Consider the following 19,094-nt stretch of genomic DNA (forward strand, 5'->3'; position numbering starts at 1 on the left):
TTATCCTTATAAATGTCCATTCCCTTTTTTGGGACTCCCACTAAGTTCTTGCCCTCAAAGATACCTTTGTGTCGGTGAGTTCCACAGGCTAACTCTCTCTCCAAAAAAGAAATAGCTACTTTGGTCAGTTTTAAACTCACTGCCTTTCAATTTAATTTATTCTGTCCTTTTCTCTTGCATCATTAAACAGCGTTCATGGAAGTCAATTCATTATGTTAAAGTCCTCCATCATGCCCCCTCTTATTTATCTCTGGTATTTAGATGGCCCCTGTTACCATAATACATGAGCATCTCACAACCTTTACTGTATTAATCCTCACGATACCCCTAGAAGGTAGGAAATGGCTACAACGCTTCTTGTACACATGAGAAACTGAGGCACTGACATAGAATCATAGAATATCAGGATTGGAAGGGACCTCAGGATGTCATCTAGTCCAACCCCCTGCTCAAAGCAGGACCAATCCCCAATTTTTGCCCCAAATGGCCCCCTCAAGGATTGAACTCACAACCCTGGGTTTAGCAGGCCAATGCTCAAACCACTGAGCATGACCAAGCTCACACAAGAAGTCAGTGGTGGAGCAAGGAATTGAACCATTACATCCCCAGGGGCTAAGCTAATACCCTAACCTCCCTTCACCACCCCTCCAAGCTAAACCTATTTCGACTGTAAGTGCTATGAGGCTGGGATCATCTTTTGTTCTCTGTTTGTACAGCTCCCAGCACACTGGGACTGTGCCCGTAGGCACTGTCACAGATAGATAATAATAATCATGATCTTTCCAATCTTTCTTCGCACATAAGTCTCAAGCCCCTGATCCTCCAGGGCTGGAGCACCCACGCGGAAAAATTAGTGGGTGCTCTGCACCCACCGGCAGCCAACCTCCCCTCACCCCCCACCCCACCTCCTCCCGCTCCTCCCCCTCTCCTGAGCAGGTTGCGTCCCCTCTCCTCCACCTATCTCCCAGTGCTTCCCACCCGGCTATCGCCAAACAGCTGTCTGTCAGTGTTAGCAAGCTCCGGGAGGGAGGGAGAGGAGTGGGAACATGGCGTGCTCAGGGGAGGAGGTGGGGAAGAGGCGGGGCCGGGGCAGGGATTTGGGGAAGGGGTTGGAATAGGGGCGAGGAAGAGGCAAGGCAGGGCCTTATGGAAGGGGTGGAGTGGGGGCAGGGAGGGGGCGGAGTTGGGGCAGGGACTTTGGGAAAGGGGTTGGAATGGGGGCGAGGAAGAGGCAGGGCGGGGCCTCATGGAAGAGGTGGAGTGGGGGCAGGGCTGGGAGCAGAGGGGGTGTCGAGCACCCACAGAAAAGAGGGGAAGTTGGCGCCTATGTGACCAGAACTGAATGCAGTATCCATAGGAAGGTGTAACATTGGCACTAGAATATCTCCTTACGCATCCTGACATTTTGTTTTTCACTCTGTTGGGAAATGGGAGGAATTCCCACAGCTGTAATTTACCTCCTATATCTTGGAGTAACTGATTTAAAACATAAATCTGGAAATAACTCCTACCTCTGTTTTTGCCTGAAGCTGGGATCCAGGTCCTGATTCCTGTCCAAACAGGTCATCTTTCAAAAGTCCTGGACTCTCAGGTTTTCCTTCATTTTCTTCATTTCCTTCATTTATTTCTGGTTCTAAACTTCCAGATCCTGGTTAAAGCAAATGTTAATAAAAACAACACTAATATTAAGAATAATAAACAGGGCTGTTGATTAATCACAGTTAACTCACGTGATTAATTTTTTTTAAAAAAATCGCAGTTTCAATCACACTGTTAAACAATAGAATACCAACTGAAATGTATTACATATTTTGGGGTGTTTTTCTACATTTTCAAATATATTGATTTCAATTACAACACAGAACACAAAGTGTACAGTGCTCACTTTGGATCTTGGAGTGCATCTGGTATGTAAATATCTTGTGATGCTGGCTACAACAGTGCCATAGGGAACACCTGTTCTCACTTTCAGGTGACATTGTAAACAAGAAGCAGGCAGCATTATTTCCTGTAAATGTAAACAAACTTGTTTGTCTGAGCAATTGGCTGAACAAGAAGTAGGACTGAGTGGACTTGCAGGCTCTAAAGTTTTACATTGTTTAATTTTTGAATGCTGTTATTTTTGTACATAATTCTACATTTGTAAGTTGCAATTTCATGATAAAGAGATTGCATTACAATACTTGTTTGAGGTGAACTGAAAAATACTATTATTTTATCATTTTTACAATGCAAATATTTGTAATAAAAATAAAGTGAGCACTGTTCACTTTGTATTCGGTGTTGTAATTGAAATCAATATATTTGAAAATGTAGAAAACATCCACAAATATTTAAAATGGCATTCCATTATTGTTTAATAGTACGATTAATCACATGATTAATCGTGAATACTTTTTTTAATCACATGATTAATCGTGATTAATTTTTGTAATTGCTTGACAGTCCTAAAAAAACCTAGTTTTCCCCCTCAGTTATCAGCCTCCCATTTAGTCCAGCCCCATCCCTGGCCCCTTTCTTTAGCTAATTTTGGTAAAAATTGAAAAATATCTACTTAAAAAAATTATTTCAGTTAGAGCTGGTCAGAAATTATTAATCAAAATGCTTTTTCAAGGGAAAATTTTGTCTTTATCTTAAACATTTTTGCAGAATGTGTCTATTAAAAAATTTTGTGTTGCAAAACTGAAAACTTTTCAGTTTCTGGCTGCTGAAAACTGAAATTTTTTGTTTATTTTTAAGTTTTCAACAAAATGTTTTAAAAAAATATATTTTCCTCTAAATTTTTCCCAGAAAAAAACCCTTGCTGATATTCTGATGAGCAAAACTCTCAGCCACAGGCAGTGGCTGAACCCTCCATTCAGGGGGGCTAGGCCACCAGCCTCACCCCATCTGCCTGAGGCCCCAGCCACCCCGACCCCCACCAGCCACCCTGCACCAGCGGGCCTGACCCTTGAGCTGCTCTGGCCTGCAACAGCAGGCCTGACCCCCAAGCTGGCCTGAGCTGCCCTGGCTGGCCCAAGACACCCCAGCCATGCTGGCCCCAGCTGCCCCAGCCGTGCTGGCCTGAGCCGCACCATGTCTAAGTCCACCAGAGACCACACTGCAGTGATCCCATCCCAGCTACTAGACCCCATTCTTCTGGCTGTCCAATTAAGGCACTAGCTGTGTCTCTGTGAGATTGTGCACACATCTTCGCTTGCTCCCAGGCGGTAATGGTTCACATCAGCTTAGGCCACGTCTACACTGGTAAGCTAAAACTCTCTAACTTGTTGGCTCAGGGGTGTGAAAAATCACACACACACCCCCCAAGCGCATCAAGTTTGAGCACTTTAAAGCGCTCGTGTGGACAGGCTCCGAGCATGGGGAGCCGCACTCCCAGCGCTCGGAGCTATTCCCCTCATGGAGGGGGGTTACCAGGAGTGACCACACTTGCACATCAAGGCGCTGCCGTAGGAGCGTTCCCACAGCAGCGCTTTCACTTCTGTAGTGTAGACTTAGTTTTAGGCTTTACCGGTGGAAGGGGCAGATTTTTGGATTCCATTTATCTTTTTAAATGAAAAACTTGTAAATAGAATTACCACAGCTGCTCAGGAAAGGGAATTTCTATTCTGGGGGAAACTGACATTTCAAAAAAATGTTCTGAATTGGAATGAAAAGCTGAAATGATGAAATTTCCTAAAATATGAAAATTTCAAAATTTTTATTTTCAGGAACATTGAAATGTATTATTTCAACGGTGTCATTTTGATTCATTTTATTTTGACTTTTACATTCTATTAAACATTTAATAGCATATATACATTTTATTAAGTATCATACATGTAATACTAAATTTAATATTTAATATAAAAGTCAAAACAAAGTGAATCAAAGCAACATTATCAAAACAAATCATTATGACATTTTCTAAATGAGATGTTTCATTTTGGACAAAACTGCATGGAAACTCTTCTGTCTAAAATTTTCACCCAGCTCTAAAAAAAAAAATCACACGGGGAAATGAAATGGTTACCGCTACTATCCGGGATTTTCCCCTCTTTCTGCTCCTCTGTCTCTGCTTCTCCAGTGGCTCGGTCTGTTCCAACCTTGCATTCCTTGGAAAAGGAAGGTCATCAAAGCATGAATGGGGTGATTCTTTAAACGTAGCAGAGGCTTGATTTAGGCCAAATGCAGCCCTTTGACAGGCGTGAGGGTACCTGCATGAACAACTCCTCTGCTAACCGACGGCAGAAACAGGTTAACTGAGCAGGTTAAGAGCTGCTGGGTTATTGTGGCTAACATTTTCAAAAACAGGAGGCTAATGTTAGGCTCCTACTTCCATATTTAGGCAATTAAATAAGTGGACTCATTTTCAGATGTGCTGAGCTGGAAAATGGGAGGGCTTTTCACAGGAAAAAACAGCTATTTGTCAAAACCCTGCTAAGCCCCAAAACATTCTCAGCCCAACACCTCCAAAAACTCAAACAATTTTGGCCAAAATCTGTAAAAATTTTGGCCCCAAATTGCCAAAAAACTAAAAAAAATTGGTCAATAACTATTAAAAACTAAATAATTTTCGACCCAAATGGCCAAAAATCAAAAGATTTTAATGAAAGTGGACACTTTTCTGGAAAGTTTGGTTTAGTCAAAAATCCACATTTTTCAACAAAAAGAAAAAAGTTTGGAAAGATTTCCAACAGCATAAGCCAGCAGATCCCGCTTACTACACTGGGAGCTGCTGGGTGCCCAATGCTTCTGAAAAGTAGACCATTTAGGGCCTAATCCAAAGGTCATGGAAGTCAGTGGAAAGATTCCCCACGATTTCACTAAGACTTTGGATCAGGCTTTTATGAGATGTCTAAATATTAGAGATGGTTAGAAAATTGAAATTGTTTCTAGTGAGGACAGCCTAGAAATTTCAAAATTTCCCATGGGAAAAAAATTAATTTGTTCCAGGAAAATCAACAGTTTTCAATTTGACTTTTTTAAAACAAAACATGTAGCAGCTGCCCACCTACAACGGACTCCTTAGGCTGCTGTTGATGCTTTGAGGGGCACCCAGCCCCAGGAATCCCCCACAGTCAGAAACTGCCCAGAAAGTCCCCCGCTGCAGAGTGACAAGCCTAGAAGACCTGAGAGCAGCTTCCAGGGCTGCTACACTCCACTGAACCCATAGATCCTGAAATGGCAGGCCCCCGAACACCCCGCCAGGTCAGCTGGTAGGAAACCAGGCCTGTGTTTTTCCTTCCTGTCCCGCAAGGAATTTCAGTTTCAATAAATCAGCATTTTCATACAAAAAAAAATCATTGGAAAATTTCTGAGCAGCCATAAAACTAAGCTCAGTTCCCACTGATCCTAAGGAAACGAACGCCCCACCTCAATGGCTGCTTCCGCAGAATCAGCTGGTGGCTGGAGTCCAGGTCCTGGATCCTGTTCAGCGGCAGGGGCATCTTCTGACAGTCCTGAACTCAGAGGGTTTGGTTCATTTGTATCTAGCTCTAAAGATTTAGCTCCTGGTACTGAAAAAGTCAAAAACAGAAAAACAGTATCTGTTCACTGAGTGTGAGGGCAAATTCCCAGTGTTCACTTAAATGACCGTCTTAGAGTCTCCAGCACCAGAAAAGTCTTTCCCCTCTTTTACCCCACTGCTGAGTAAAATGGGGAAATATACAGTTGTCAGTATGTTAACTCTTCACAGTGTGGCCAGTGTCTTTGTATGTATCTGTGCAGCACCCAGCACAACGGGACCCAAATCTCAATCACTGTTTGTTGGTGCAGCCTGCCAGGGCCCCGATCTCAGTGGACGTGAACCTGTGCAGCACCCAGCAAGACGGGGCCGTGATCTCAGTCACTGTGTGTCCGTGTAACGCTGGCACAGTGGGGCCCCTATATCACTTAATGTGTGTAGCAGATGTTCTGGAAGATGTTCAAACATGTAGGAATCTTTTTGCAGTGGTTTCTTTTCACCTTTCCTAAATATTTTTAATGAGGTTTTGGAAAATATGATATTAACAGCTCTTGGTATAAAGCATCGACAACACAGCAAGTCCAACAGAAAGAAATACGATCACAACACACTCGGGGGCTCAGCTTTGCATCAGAGTCTTAACTTGATAAGTCTATCAAATCGAGCTGCTCTAAAAAAAACAGTGAATATGTTAATATTAAAATTGGACAGCTAAAGAAATATCCCCCCAACCCCGCACTGTGGCATGCATTCCATCAGCCAGTGACAGCAATCCTGCTACAAAACACCTTTCCCTACTGTATGCTACAGATAACCACTCTGCAGGGCTAACTGTCCACGCCTTGCAAAGTGAGGAAGATCAGCATTGTTCACTTGCTTTCCCTGCTGGTAGCGTTGGCACACGTGTGAATGAAAACACCAGGCACAAGTATAACCCGCTGCTGAGTGGACTATAGGTCCCCCTTTCACATGCCGATCCACGGGGAGTGTGAGTTGCCACAGCCCACAGTTGCAGTGAGAGAGCAGTCTTTTTAGCTCAAACTGTAGCAGCTTGTGCTGTTAGTGCGGGAGGTCCCTGGTTCAATCCCCAGAGTATCATCCCAGAAAGTGGCCATCACACAAGAATAAAAAACTGGCTGGCTTAAGGATTTGCCTGTACGACGGGGGCTATAGCAGGATAGTGACGGTGCTGTTGCTATGCTGGCATAACCCCATGGTATACAGGCAGCCTGCAGAGACAGAAGGGGTTTTTCCATGCCTGTAGATAAACCACCTCTCTGAGCAATGGTGGCTCAGCAGAAGCATTCTTCCATCATCCTAGCTGCATCTACACCAGGGATTAGGTTGGCATAGCTACGGTGCTCAGAAGTATAAACCAGACAGCTATGCGTGTCATGTCCCTTTTTAGTGCCTTAACCACTTAAGGGGAGGTTTTCATAGGTGCAAATTGCAGGTAGGCACCTAACATCCATGTCTTTGAAAATCTAGCTGACAAAGGATAAAAGTCTACTGTTGTTTCCAGCTAACAGAGTTGCTCCTTCAGCTTAATGGTACAAGCCTGCGCTGTGGAGGTGAAGATCTTTGGGTTTCTCTCTACACCAGAAAATCAAATCCCGTGAATCTATTTGTAAAAGACTTAAGATTAGAATGGATCAAAAAAAATTAGGTGGAAATGTTTTGTCAAAAATGAAATTTTTCACAAGAAAATGAAAATTTTCAATTTTCTTGCAGAAAATGTCACAATATTTTTTTTTCATTTTGAATTGACCGTTTATTTAATTTCAGCATCAAAATGGTATGTTATTTGAGATTTTGGAAACTGAAAAATTTTGATTTGGGGATCTTCTGGCGTTTTCCCTCCCTTTTACTTTCACAGGAAGAGGAAAGTTTTAAGAGTGAGAGGCAGTGTGTGGAGAAGGAATCTACTTCTTTTCTTTTCTTTCCAGCTTGGGAAATAACTAAAAAGAGTAAGAAACGGTTTTGGAGGGGAAGACTTTTCACACTTTTTTTAAACTGAAAAGGAGTGAATTTTTTTTTAGAGAGAAAATAATGAGATTTTACAACATAACAAGGCTGGGCGGGGTCTTTCTATTCAATACGTATTTGGACTTTCCCGGGTTTCCTGGTGGAAGAACTCCCTATTCTATAAATCAAATGAGTGGCTGACAAGGAATGTTCAACCCACCAGTAACACATGTAAAGCTTTACGTTACCTTCTGTCAGACGCTGCGACCCATTTGTGCCCTTCAGAGGCTGCTGACATTCCGGACAGAGTGTTCCTCCTTCCAGACATTTGCCATCGCATTCTGCACATTTCATTTTTATGGCTTATCCTAGAAAGTTAACCTTAACCAAAGAGCTGTATCAGCAGGGATTCATGAGACAAACACCAAAAGATCATGAGATTGGCTTTAAAAATCATGAGGCTTTTAAAAAATAATATGTCAGGGTCTTTTTTCCTTTGCCTCCTGGTTTTTGAGCCTTTTGGGGATCATGTTTTGTAGCTTTTCTCCCCAGTGACGAGAGATAGAATCTGGCTTTGTTTTGAAAGGAAAGCTGAGAGTCTTACATAACTACCTGACTCCAGGAGCTGAGGATTTTATAAAAGCACCAACTATCACAAAACAATAAAATTATGAGAGCAGCCAACATGGTATTAGTTACAAACCTAAAAACCTAGTGCCTCCCCCTTACTTTTCAGGTAAGAGAAGTAGAGTGATGTAGGTAGGGGTTTTTTTAACATTGTAATTAATTCTGAATCTCTGATTTCATCGGCCTTAATTCTCTCAACAATTGATCCCAGCTTTTCATTTTAAGATTTGAATTTCAAGGCATACGCTATCCAGGAAGAAGCTGTTCATGTGAAGATCCCTGGAAGTGACAGAGCTGTGTCAAAAGTATCATATGTGAAAACAAACCTAACAAATTCAGCTCAGCTTGCACAATAAAGGGCATAAAATGAAGAGGTAAAACCAAAAATGCATTCTCTCTCTCCCTTCTCTTTCATCCTTCTACCAACACAACAGCTTTAGCAAAAAATGATATTTGTCAAATATAATCAGCAGCATCAAGACAAATGGAATTGGGTGACACTGATAAATCATGTGCAGTAGACAAGCAAATAATAATTTCCACTAAACGCAAAACTGTTCTCCTCATGAAAAGGACAGTGGAAGATGGGCTGTAATTTGGGACTATCAGCTGCTAATATTTTACTTTCTTTTTCATGCAGTTAATACTCCTAATGCATTATGCACAATGGACATAGGCCCTGGTCAGGCAAACACATACACACAATTTACAAGCTCAACATTGCATTGAATTTGTCGACGTTATTAACCCCTAGCAGGTGGGAACAGAGATGTTATTCTCCTTTCCCCACCCCAACCCCTCTTTCCCCTCCCCTCCTGTTCCTTTATCTTTCTGGTCTCTGGCCTTGCTTTTTTTAAAAAAAACCTTTACTTGTTCGCACTCTTTTCTATGTGGTTTTGTACCTAACACTGATTGGATCACTGAGTAGCAGGAGTAAACTTATAGTCAGCTAAAGGAAATCATATAATTTCACATACCACCCACTATCTTTGTCAGTGAAGCACCTAGCACCATGGGGCCCCATCTTTGGTTGGCGTTTCTGATCAGTACACCTAGCAAGTCCATCTGTGACACAGAACAGGTGGTGCTGACATATAATGGATCTGTATATGTTTATCGTTCGGTCTAGCAGAATTTTTTGTATATAATTCTGACAGATAATACTGATGTTTATTTTTACGCATTTATTCTTTTTATTTATTTAAGTTTGCACTGAAAATGCATGTGCAAAATTATGTTTTTAAGAAATTTTTAAAGATTTTTAATCTATTTAAGTTTTCACATGTGTGGGAAGTGGTAAGGGATCAGCAAAGTGGGGGTCAGACAATAATTATTTAATGACGCAGATGTTGTTATTCAAAAAGTTAAAGCTTTATCACCATTTAAACACAAATTGTCAGTCTCACATATCAAAATATACCAGGTAAATAGCATTAAATCAAACTCCTGGGCCCCAGTCCAGTGCTCTATCTTCATTTTGCACTGGTGTTAATGATGGCACAAGGTGAAGGGCAGAGAGGTTTGCCCCAAATTGCACACAACACATCACAGCGATGTGCTATGAGTACAGCAATTAGATCTGATTCTGCTCTCAGCGACCTCGGGATAAATCCTGAGTCATCCACTGACTGCAGGGGGATTGGAGCCAGATTCTGATCTCAGCTCCCCTGGAGTCAATCTGGAGTCAGCCACAGACTGCCATGGGGTCAGGGTAAATTGTGATCTCAGTGACACCAGTATTATAAATCTAGGGTGACTCTGGAGAAGTTAATGTCATTATCCGAGTTTTTAAAGGATGTAAATAAGGAAGCACATCTATGTTAAAGGCATATATCACAATTTATACCATAATCCCTGTGAATCAGAATTTATAAGAGAACTTTCTATAAATGGTCAATCATCCATTTTAGTCAACAATGCCATTTCACCAAGAGCAGGAAATGTCATTCTAATTTCAACATAATACGGCTCATACAGAGGAAAGATCCGTCTATTTGTTTGCCCTTAATTTAAAGGTTTGTTATAAATTTCAGAAGCACAGGGAAATCCTGCGGTCTCTCCTCAGGCATCAGTCCCATCACAAATCAACTGAGGAAATCATGCAAGTTTAGCAGTTTAAAAAGTCTTAACACGCATTTACCCTACCTTGTAGCAGACTCCCTGGCCATAAAGATGCCTGCTGGTGCACGTTATCTTCACCAGGAAATACATCTGTTTCATGTCTGCCTATATATACTGTATTTGAATTGGCTTCCCAAAACACGTGATTTCTTTGTTCTCTTTCTATTTCTTGTAAGAGCTATGGAAGTAACTATTCATTTTGAAAGTGAAAGTAATTCAGTAACATTTGTAGTCTGCAACAGCAATAGGCCCATATGCAGGGTTTTCAGTTACTTCTGCCTTCAAGATGAAACTGTAGCTCAGGCTGCTGAAGTCAGTTTGGTTACAGTGTAACCAATAAAACTGGAAACCCTAAGAAACAGGGTTGTCAGTGTCACCAACCATTCAAAAAAGTGTCCTTTAGATCTTCTGGCATCTTAGAGACTAACCAATTTATTTGAGCATAAGCTTTCGTGAGCTACAGCTCACTTCATCGGATGCATTGGATGCTCACGAAAGCTTATGCTCAGATAAATTGGTTAGTCTCTAAGATGCCACAAGTACTCCTTTTCTTTTTGCGAATACAGACTAACATGGCTGCTACTCTGAAACCTATCCTTTAGATCTGTTACTGTCCAGGCTTAGCGAAGCAGGGTGGAATTTCATCTCACTTCCTGACTACATTTGTGCAAAATGTTTGCACAGAAAGATTTTTCCACTGAAAAAAAGCAGATTCAGGACCACCAAAAATTTTGCAGATTTGTGTTGAATTGTTTCAGTTGGTAAAAAAAAGAAAAGAAAAACGAAAGTGATTTGTTTCAATATGTTCAAAATGAAATGGTTCCACTTTTTTTATATAAAGCAGCTTTTTGTTATAAAACTTAATGACATTTTATTTTTAGAAAGATAAAAATGTTTATAAAAACTCAGAGCTGAAATGAAACATTTGGATTTAGGTTAAACAAAGTTTCATTCAATGCAAACGGAATTATTTATTTTACTTTTTGGTTTACTGAAAATTTTGTGGGGGTTTTTTTTATTTCAAGTTGACCTGAAGGTGTGTGTTGGGGATGGCCAGCAAACCAAAAGTTAAATATTCACCCAGCTCTATTCCAGCCTTTCTTACCAGGGGCTGTTACTGAGCTTTGTGTCACTTTCCTACCGGTTTCATATCAGACCTACTATAGTATTAAACTAAATCAATGTACAGTGGCCAGGCAACTCTTTCCCCATGTCAGCCTCAGCGTTTCTTCTTCTGGCAGCAGGGAGGTACTGGAGTACAGCAGGGAGTAAATCCATCCTACTCCAGAGCTTTTTAATTCTTACCTTTGGTATATTTACGATGTTTACGAGGCAAACCTCAGGGTAGACCCATGTCGGTTTTTTTACACCCCTGAGCGAGAAAGTTTCAGCACTGTAAAGTGGAGACAAGGCCTAATAATTTTATTAAGATGACGTTGAAGTAAAAAGAAAACGGTACAGAGTTTAAGTATAGAAGTTTCTGGTTATCAGGGAATAAGGTACAGATTATCAAGGGGTGCAAAATTCGGTTTAGGAACGTGTGGTGTAAGGAATACATAATCTGAAATCTCTCCGATTGGGGTTAAAGTCTAACAGGTCAAAGTACAGACATTGAGATATGGGGGTATGTTGTTCATATAATGGCTATGTTCAGGTGTGGAGTATAATGAGTGGATATGATGATGAGGATGGATTTACCCTCATTTGGTAGGATTTAATGTTCAGTGAGTTTATGGTTCCAGTTCATATGGTCCAATGGAAAAAGTCTCTCAGTCCCTTTCCCATAGTGGATGCACGAAATCGTACCGGCTCACGCCTCCTGGTACTGACAGTGGCCGGTGATGTGTTTGATGTAGATGTCCCTGGACCATCAGATGGTGTCCGAGACCATGAGGCGCCGCATGAGCCGTGTGTAGCGTCGACCAATCCCACAGGTGCGCAGCACCCGCTCGTTGCAGGGGTCCCAAGCGCCCAGGGCTCCGACAATCAGGGCATCCATCTGCACCTCGTAGCCCTTCGCTCTCAGGGTGTCAGCCAGAGGGGCGTATTTTTCCAGCTTACGAGCTCAGGCTTCGCGGAAAGCCGGGGTCCTGTTCTCAGAGGAGACCGTGACATCGACGAGGATGATCTTTTTCTGGGCCTCGTCAGTGACAACCACGTCGGGTCGCAGCGGGCTGTCAGTACCGGGGATGGCGCAGTCCACAGCGACCTCCCCCAGGCGCGGTGCGATGGCTTTCCCCGGCGGTTCTGGACGGCGTTGTGGCGCAGCTGCCAGGCTCTGGAGTGGGGCTTGTAGCTGCACAGGATGTGGGGCAGGGTCTCGTTGGAGTAGCCGCACTTCCTGCAACACTTGTCTCGGTTCCCATGGCGGACGGCTCCATTGAGCGGGACACAGTTGAGCCGGGCGCGGTGGATGAACCGCCAGTTGGCGAAGCGGGTGAAGGCGCCCCCGACGAGGAAGTGGTTGCTGGCATCCCACTTGCTGGTCAGTTCGAAGGCTTTTCCCTGGTCCAGTTTACACTTCAGAGTTTTCATGTACAGTGAGTGGATGGCCGCCTTCAGGGTCCTCTCCAGCAGGCCCCTGGCACTCGGGGTGATGATGGTGTTGTCGTCGGACCTGATCTGCGGCACCAGGACTCCCAGCTCCTGGCGCTCCTCGCACCACTCCCAGCGGCAGCCGATGCGCTTCCCCAGGCGACACGTGGCATTGCGAGTGCGGGACCACAGTGAAGCGATGTCCCCTCCGAATTCGCCATCCAGGGAACCGCCCAGGAAGCTGGCGGTGTCTTGGTTGGAGGGGGCTCTGCTGATCCACTTCTTTGTTGCGTCATGAAGGGCGTTTGCCACGTCATGAAGGGCGTTTGCTGCGATGTTCCTTACCATAGCGTCGGGACACGTCAGCAGGCGGAAGGCAGGGGTGATCACCACGATATCACACAGGTCACCCATACAGGGGATATTGGCACCGCCATGCCTGTGGGCAATGTAGACCAGCTCGTTGCTGGCTCTCTGGGGAAGGAACAGCCACTTCTTCACCAGCTGCTGGACGATCTTGTCTGCCTTGTTAAGGGGTATCTTTGCCATGGCGGATCCCCTTAGGACGAACAAGATATGGGGGATCAGGAAGGTGTTCAGGGCGTTTATCTTCTGCCACGGTGCTAGGAGGGAGACATCGATCTTGGTGGCATCCTGCGAGACCTCCTGGATGGTGTCCTCGGGTGTCTGCCGGACACGGAAACCCGTTGGCGTGCCAAGGTGCTAGTACACCTGCCCCTCTGCCAGGGGGATGACGGGCTCGCCCTGGATCCGGAACCCTGTCGTCTGCATCGAGTCCCTTTTGCTGCCGTCGATGTGGAGGGTTGCGCACTTCTTTGCATTGAAGCGGAGCCCCATCCAGTCGGCAGCTCGACTGGTGGCATCTAGCATACGTTGGAGGTTCTCTGGGTCGTCCGCGGTCAGGACCAGCTCATCCGCGTAAGCCAGGACGCTCACCCTCTCACCGTGGAGGTTGAAGCCATCTGTGCCATTGGAGATCGCTCGCAGCAATGGCTCCATGGTGAGGTTAAAGATGATGGGGCTGAGAGGACAGCCCTGCTTAACTCCGCTCCGGATCGGGATCTCGGCGGTCTCCCCTTCGACCGAGCGAATGGTGGTGCTGCCTCCCTCGTACACCTCTCGGATCACACAAAGAAAGTTCTCTGGCATCCCAAACTCCTGGAGCATGGCAAAGATGTGGTGGTGGGGCATGGACCCAAAGGCGTCAGTCAGGTCGAGCCACACTACCATGCACTGCCTCCGCGCCCTTCTGGCCATTTCGATGGTGGTTTGGAGGACAAGGTTGTGTTCATAGCAGCCCTCGCAGGACATGAAGCCTTTCTGGATGAAACTGATGGCTCCCCCACTCACCGACCACTCACACCGATCCTCGACACCAGGCAGCTGGCATAGAGCTTGTACATTGTGGAGCAGAGGGAGATGGGCCTCCAGTTGCTGGGGTCATCCCGCTCTCCCTTCCTGTACACCAGGACTGTCATGGCCTTCTTACAGGAGCTGGGAGTCCAGCAGAATCGCTTGCACTGGTTGAAGAGTGTGGCGAGGACCAGGCAGCCGGGATCTTGCTTTTTCAGGAGGCCGTAGGGGACGCTGTCTTTCCCAGGAGCTGTGTTTTTTGTTTTTGAGAGTCTGGCCATCACTTCCTTGGGCGTATAGTCAGTTTCCACCTGCTTCGTTGACACGGGGCAGGGGGCGGAGACACTCTGGGCGCTGCGCTTCATTCCGGACTATGCAGTCGAATACATCCTTGACGTAGCTGTAGAGATGCTCAGATGGGATCGTGCAGTAGGGCGAGGGCCCGTCGAGGATCTCCCTCATGGCCTTGGAGCGGTTTGCCCAGCTTTTGGATCCTTGAAGCTGCTGCTGGATCGTAGCGGCGGCTGGCGTCTCTACTTCTGGCTCCCCTGGTGGTGGTGTTGTGGTCAGGAGCAGGCTTTCTGTGGGCAGGTGGGGCATTCTCCTGGTTCAAACTTCTCCTGGGAGCGGTTTCCGCAGACAGTTCTTGGGTGAGCCTGTCTAGGAGGAGGTCGAAGTCGTCAAAGGAAGCTGCCGCTTGTAGCTCCTCGGTCCAGGCAGTCTGCCACGGAGTGGCAGCCCTCACCATCGGCTGCTGGCCCTCGTGGTCCTCGACCTCGTCTAGTGCAGGCTCAAAGCCTGCGGGATCGGCCTGCCGTCTATCTCGTGGGTCAGGATTCCCTTTGATTGGGCGCTGGGGCGGGATCTCCGGCGGGATGCTGGCATTGCTAGTGGTCGGAGAGACGCAGTCTGGCTCGGGGGTTGCTGGGACACCGCTGATCCTTCTAGGAGTGGCTGCTGTCTGGGCGGTTGCTGCTGGAGAGTGAGATCTCCCGTAGGCAGTGTCCCGCAGAATGGACTCGGGGGCCGTGCTGGGCCGTCTGGCGATGAAGGCCCGGTGCTTTGCTGTGGCTGCGGGGCTGGTTCCTCCAGCAACGTCTGGTGTTTGTAGGGTGATCTGGGGCGTGGCACTGGCTCCTCTGGCTGCTGGAGCTCGTAGGGCGGTCTGAGGGGCGGCTCTGGCTCTTCCGGCGGTTGGAGTTCGCAGGGCGGCCCAAGGGTGACGCTGGTTCTTCCGGCGACAGGATCTCAAGCAGCTAGGCACGGCGGGGTGCTGATCCTTCTGGGGACGGGGACGTGCTGGGCAGGGGGCAAGGTAGCACTGAGTCGTCTCAGTATGGAGATTTGATTGGCGACATGAGAGGGTGAGACGGGCCTCCTGCTGGCGAGGACCTGGGTGGTGTTCCCTGAGGCAGCAGGTACCTTCTCGATCACAGCATCCCATTGCGCTGGCCTGGCGACGGGGGCAGGCTTCTTGATGGCAGCTTGCAAGGTCGCTTTTCTTGGTTGAGACCCAGGAGCAGCAGGCCAGCGTGCAGCAGGAGGGATGGGAGCCGGGGCAGGAGACTGTGTTGTTCCCTTGAGGCGTTTCCTGCAGGCGACTTGGTGCGTCTTGCATTGCTTCTGCGTCTCGAAGGGCAGGCTGCAGAGGGCACAGCTGAAGGCGACCCGCTTGCTGTGGCATCTCTTCAGGTGCCTGGTGACGCCACCGAGGAGGTGGAAGCTTCGGGACGGAGAGCAGATGGGGCAGATGAGCACGTCCGCAGCGAGGGGGTACTGCAGGTAGACGGTGTCCTCGTTGCCTTGCAGCGGGGGGTTCCAGCAGCATCAGCAGTATCACTAGCCGGTTTATCCTGGTGTGGGCGGGTGGGGTTGAGAGGTCCGGCTGGGCGGGCATCCGGCAAGGTCCTGGGGTCCCTCTGGGTGGTTTCTGAGGCTGGGCAGGCATCCGGCGAGGCGCTGGTGACCCTCTGGGTGGTCTCTGGAGAAATGCTGGCCCCGTCTATGGAGATTCCTCTCTTGATGGTGTGTAGAGCAGCGAGAGCATCACCAGCATCAGGGACATGGGCAGCTGCGGGGGTGGGAGGTGCTGGCTTTTTGTCGCCAGCCCTTCCCCTGTCAACTCAGTGTTTACTGAGAGAGGAGAACAGCTCTTTGCAGAGGACCTTTCTCTCTACTTCTCCAAACCTTGCAGCCGTCACTTCTCATCCCTCTTCCTCCTTCTCTCGTTGGAAGAGGGGGTTTTTATCGGTCACCAGGGCCCCTTAATTGGACTTAGGAGTCTCTGATTAGCCCGAGGTAACCTCTTTTCAGTTCATAGGGAAAAGGGCCTTCACCATTCTAGGACTGGTAGACCTCCCTTCACCAGCTCTGAATCTGTCACCTATCTGCACCTCCTTCCCACACAATACTATGAGGTTGGGATCTGTGAGAAACAGTTTATCCTCCCAGCATTGCTGGGCCTGACTCCTGCCCTGTGCAGCACTTTGCAGTAAAAGGGTTGTAGCAACAGGAACTATCTTGTTACTCTTGCATTTTTTTTCCTTTGTTCTGGTGCATCCACTTAAGAGGCATATGGGCAATAACAAGGGTAAACCTCTGTCCGAGCAGATAATACCAGGGGGTTTCCATGGCCCATTTTACCACAAGGCACTCCTTCTCCACTACGGTGTACCTTTCTTCTCTGGGTAGGTGTTTTCTGAGGTACAAGATGGGGTGTTCTTCCTCTCCTTCCAGTTGAGAAAGTATGGCTCCCCACCCTACTTCAGAGGTATCCATTTATAGGCTGAATTCCTTCTCAACATTTGGAGCTACGAGCACTGGGTTTACTGCAGATGGCTGTCAGATGTGCAAAACCTTATTCTGCTGCACCAGTCCATTTTACCATGCCTGGGCCTCTGGTCTTTATCAGATCTGTCAAAGGGTATGCCCTGGTGCCAAAGTGGGGAATGAAGTGCTCTAATATCGCACTATCCCCAGAAGTATTCTGACCAGTTTCTTACTGAGCAGTTGAGGCCAACTTTGTATTACCTCTAACTTGTTCAGCTGGGGTTTCACTATGCCCCTCCGTATGATGTACCTGAGGTATTTGGCTTCTACTAGCCCAGCGGTTCTCACACTGTGAATTGGGAACCCAAAGTGGGTCACAACCCCATTTTATTGGGGTCACCAGGGTTGGCATTAGACTTGCTGGGGCCCTGGCCTCAAGCCAAAGTCTGAGCCCCACCGCCTGGAGCCGGAGCCAAAGCCCAAGCCCCATTGCTCAGGGCCAAAGCTGAAGCCCTAGGACTTCAGCCTTGGGTGGCAGGACTCAGGTTACAGGCCCCCTGCTGGGGCCAAAGCCCTTGGGCTTTGGGTTTGGCCTCCTCACCTGAAGTGGCAGGGTTCAGGCTTTGGCCCCACCTTTGGGGGCAGCAGGGCTCAGGCTTAAATCCCCCCTGCTGGGGTTGTGTAGTAATTTTTGTTGTCAGAAGTGTATCGCGGTGCAATTAAGTTTGAGAAATTGGCCATGCTTATGTACTTATGTCCTCTTGAGCTGCGGTCACTCCTCTGACTGCGCTGTAGATGTCCCCTAAGTGAATTAGGAGCCTACACTAGAAATTTTTGCTGGTATAACAATGTTGATTGAAGGTGATTTTTGCGACATTTCTGTGCTAGAAAATTCCATACTGTGGATGCAGTTATAGTGACGTAAACTTTAACTGTTATAGCTTATTTCACTTGGGGAACTAAGTGGGTGGGTGAGATTCTGTGGCCTGCATTGTGCAGGAGGTCAGACTAGATGATCATAATGGTCCCTTCTGACCTTAATATCTATGAATCTATGAAACTGGCATAAGCTACACCAGCAAAAGTATTCTGCCACTGTAAACTGCATCTGCATTAAGCGGGCTTTAGACTGACAAACCTTTTAAGTCCAGCAGGGTTGCTGTTATCTGTGCTGTAAACCCTCTGTTTACTGGTGTAATGTTACACTTTGGGTGTGGTCTGCAGTTTCCTGTCAAGTTATTGCTGGTGACTACCAGGGCAATTGCCTCCACCAAAAACCCTCCCAAAAGGTAAACTCTTATTAAACACTCATAAGAATGATGCTAAAGCGTTTGAAATGTAAAGCAGTGAGTAAAGCTTTTGTTGTAATAATATCCCTTACCCCCTTTCTCTTACAGAAGTGTTTTCTCTTGGGGGAACCCCTACTTCACAGCATTTGATGGTATTAAAGGTATGGTCCTTTTGGGAAGAAAAGTGTCAGTTTCAATAATCTGGAGCGATGGTTGTTGCTGCTGGAGTCTAATCCTGTTCCCTTTCATACAAAACAAGATGAGCTTGTTCTGAGAGAAAGGTCAAAAGGTAGAAAATGCAGTTTCCTGTCTCTGGTGCTCACACTTGTAGCCTTGCTGCTGGAAAAAAACAAGCCCAGCATTGTGCTCTGAGCCACTTTGATAGGAGAGATTCTTTTACCAGGCTGTTTAAGGCGTTGCGTTTAGCTTCTTATCCAGTCAGGCTCACCGCTTTGTGGAGTGAAGTTTTTCTTGATGACTCATCCAGATTCTTACTACACAGAAGGCAGAAAGAGAAGTGAAGAGAGGGTGCAAGGTGAAACACCCTCACAACTCAAGTGTTGGTCAGGATTTACCCTGAGCCAGTGGACATGGCAATGTCATGTTCCTACTCTCTGGCCTGGTCTGGTCAGGGCACCTTTCAGGGTCAGGACAATGAAGGCCCAATGGTCTCAGGGTAGGTCCCACGGTGAGGGTGGAGATAGGGAAGTAGCCACAATGCTAAAGCTTGCTCCTTCCAGCCCACATCTCCAGCTGCTCGACCCCAAACAACATCCAGAAAGGGGGTGGCAGCCTCATCCCAGGAACACTATCCAATCAGAATGAATCTGGGGCTGATAATAACTCTGAAACATTTCCTCCCATTTCTAGAACCTTTCATCTCACCTTCCTGCCAACCCAAGCTGCCTTAGAGTCCAAGACCAGAAGGGACCATTTGTGACACTGGTCAGAGAACTTCCCCAAAATCG

The 19,094-nt window shown here is 46.7% G+C and overlaps 1 protein-coding gene across 1 annotated transcript in view; it reads right to left on the reverse strand.

The window, feature by feature from the left end:
- LOC311522443 (E3 ubiquitin-protein ligase rnf213-alpha-like) overlaps window positions 1-10,263 on the reverse strand; it is a 178,657-nt gene extending 168,394 nt beyond the window's left edge. Inside the window, exons 1-5 of the mRNA XM_084631781.1 lie at window positions 10,184-10,263; window positions 7,660-7,792; window positions 5,356-5,498; window positions 4,013-4,094; window positions 1,512-1,648 (exon numbers count right to left, since the gene is read on the reverse strand). Coding sequence (XP_084487907.1) covers window positions 1,512-1,648; window positions 4,013-4,094; window positions 5,356-5,498; window positions 7,660-7,765 — 468 coding nt within the window. The 5' untranslated portion in view covers window positions 7,766-7,792; window positions 10,184-10,263. The remainder of the gene's footprint in view (window positions 1-1,511; window positions 1,649-4,012; window positions 4,095-5,355; window positions 5,499-7,659; window positions 7,793-10,183) is intronic.
- Between the last annotated feature and the right edge of the window lie 8,831 nt (window positions 10,264-19,094).

Source organism: Lepidochelys olivacea (assembly GCF_965140295.1).
Source record: "Lepidochelys olivacea isolate rLepOli2 genome assembly, chromosome: 6".
NCBI classification, from domain to species: Eukaryota; Metazoa; Chordata; order Testudines; family Cheloniidae; genus Lepidochelys; species Lepidochelys olivacea.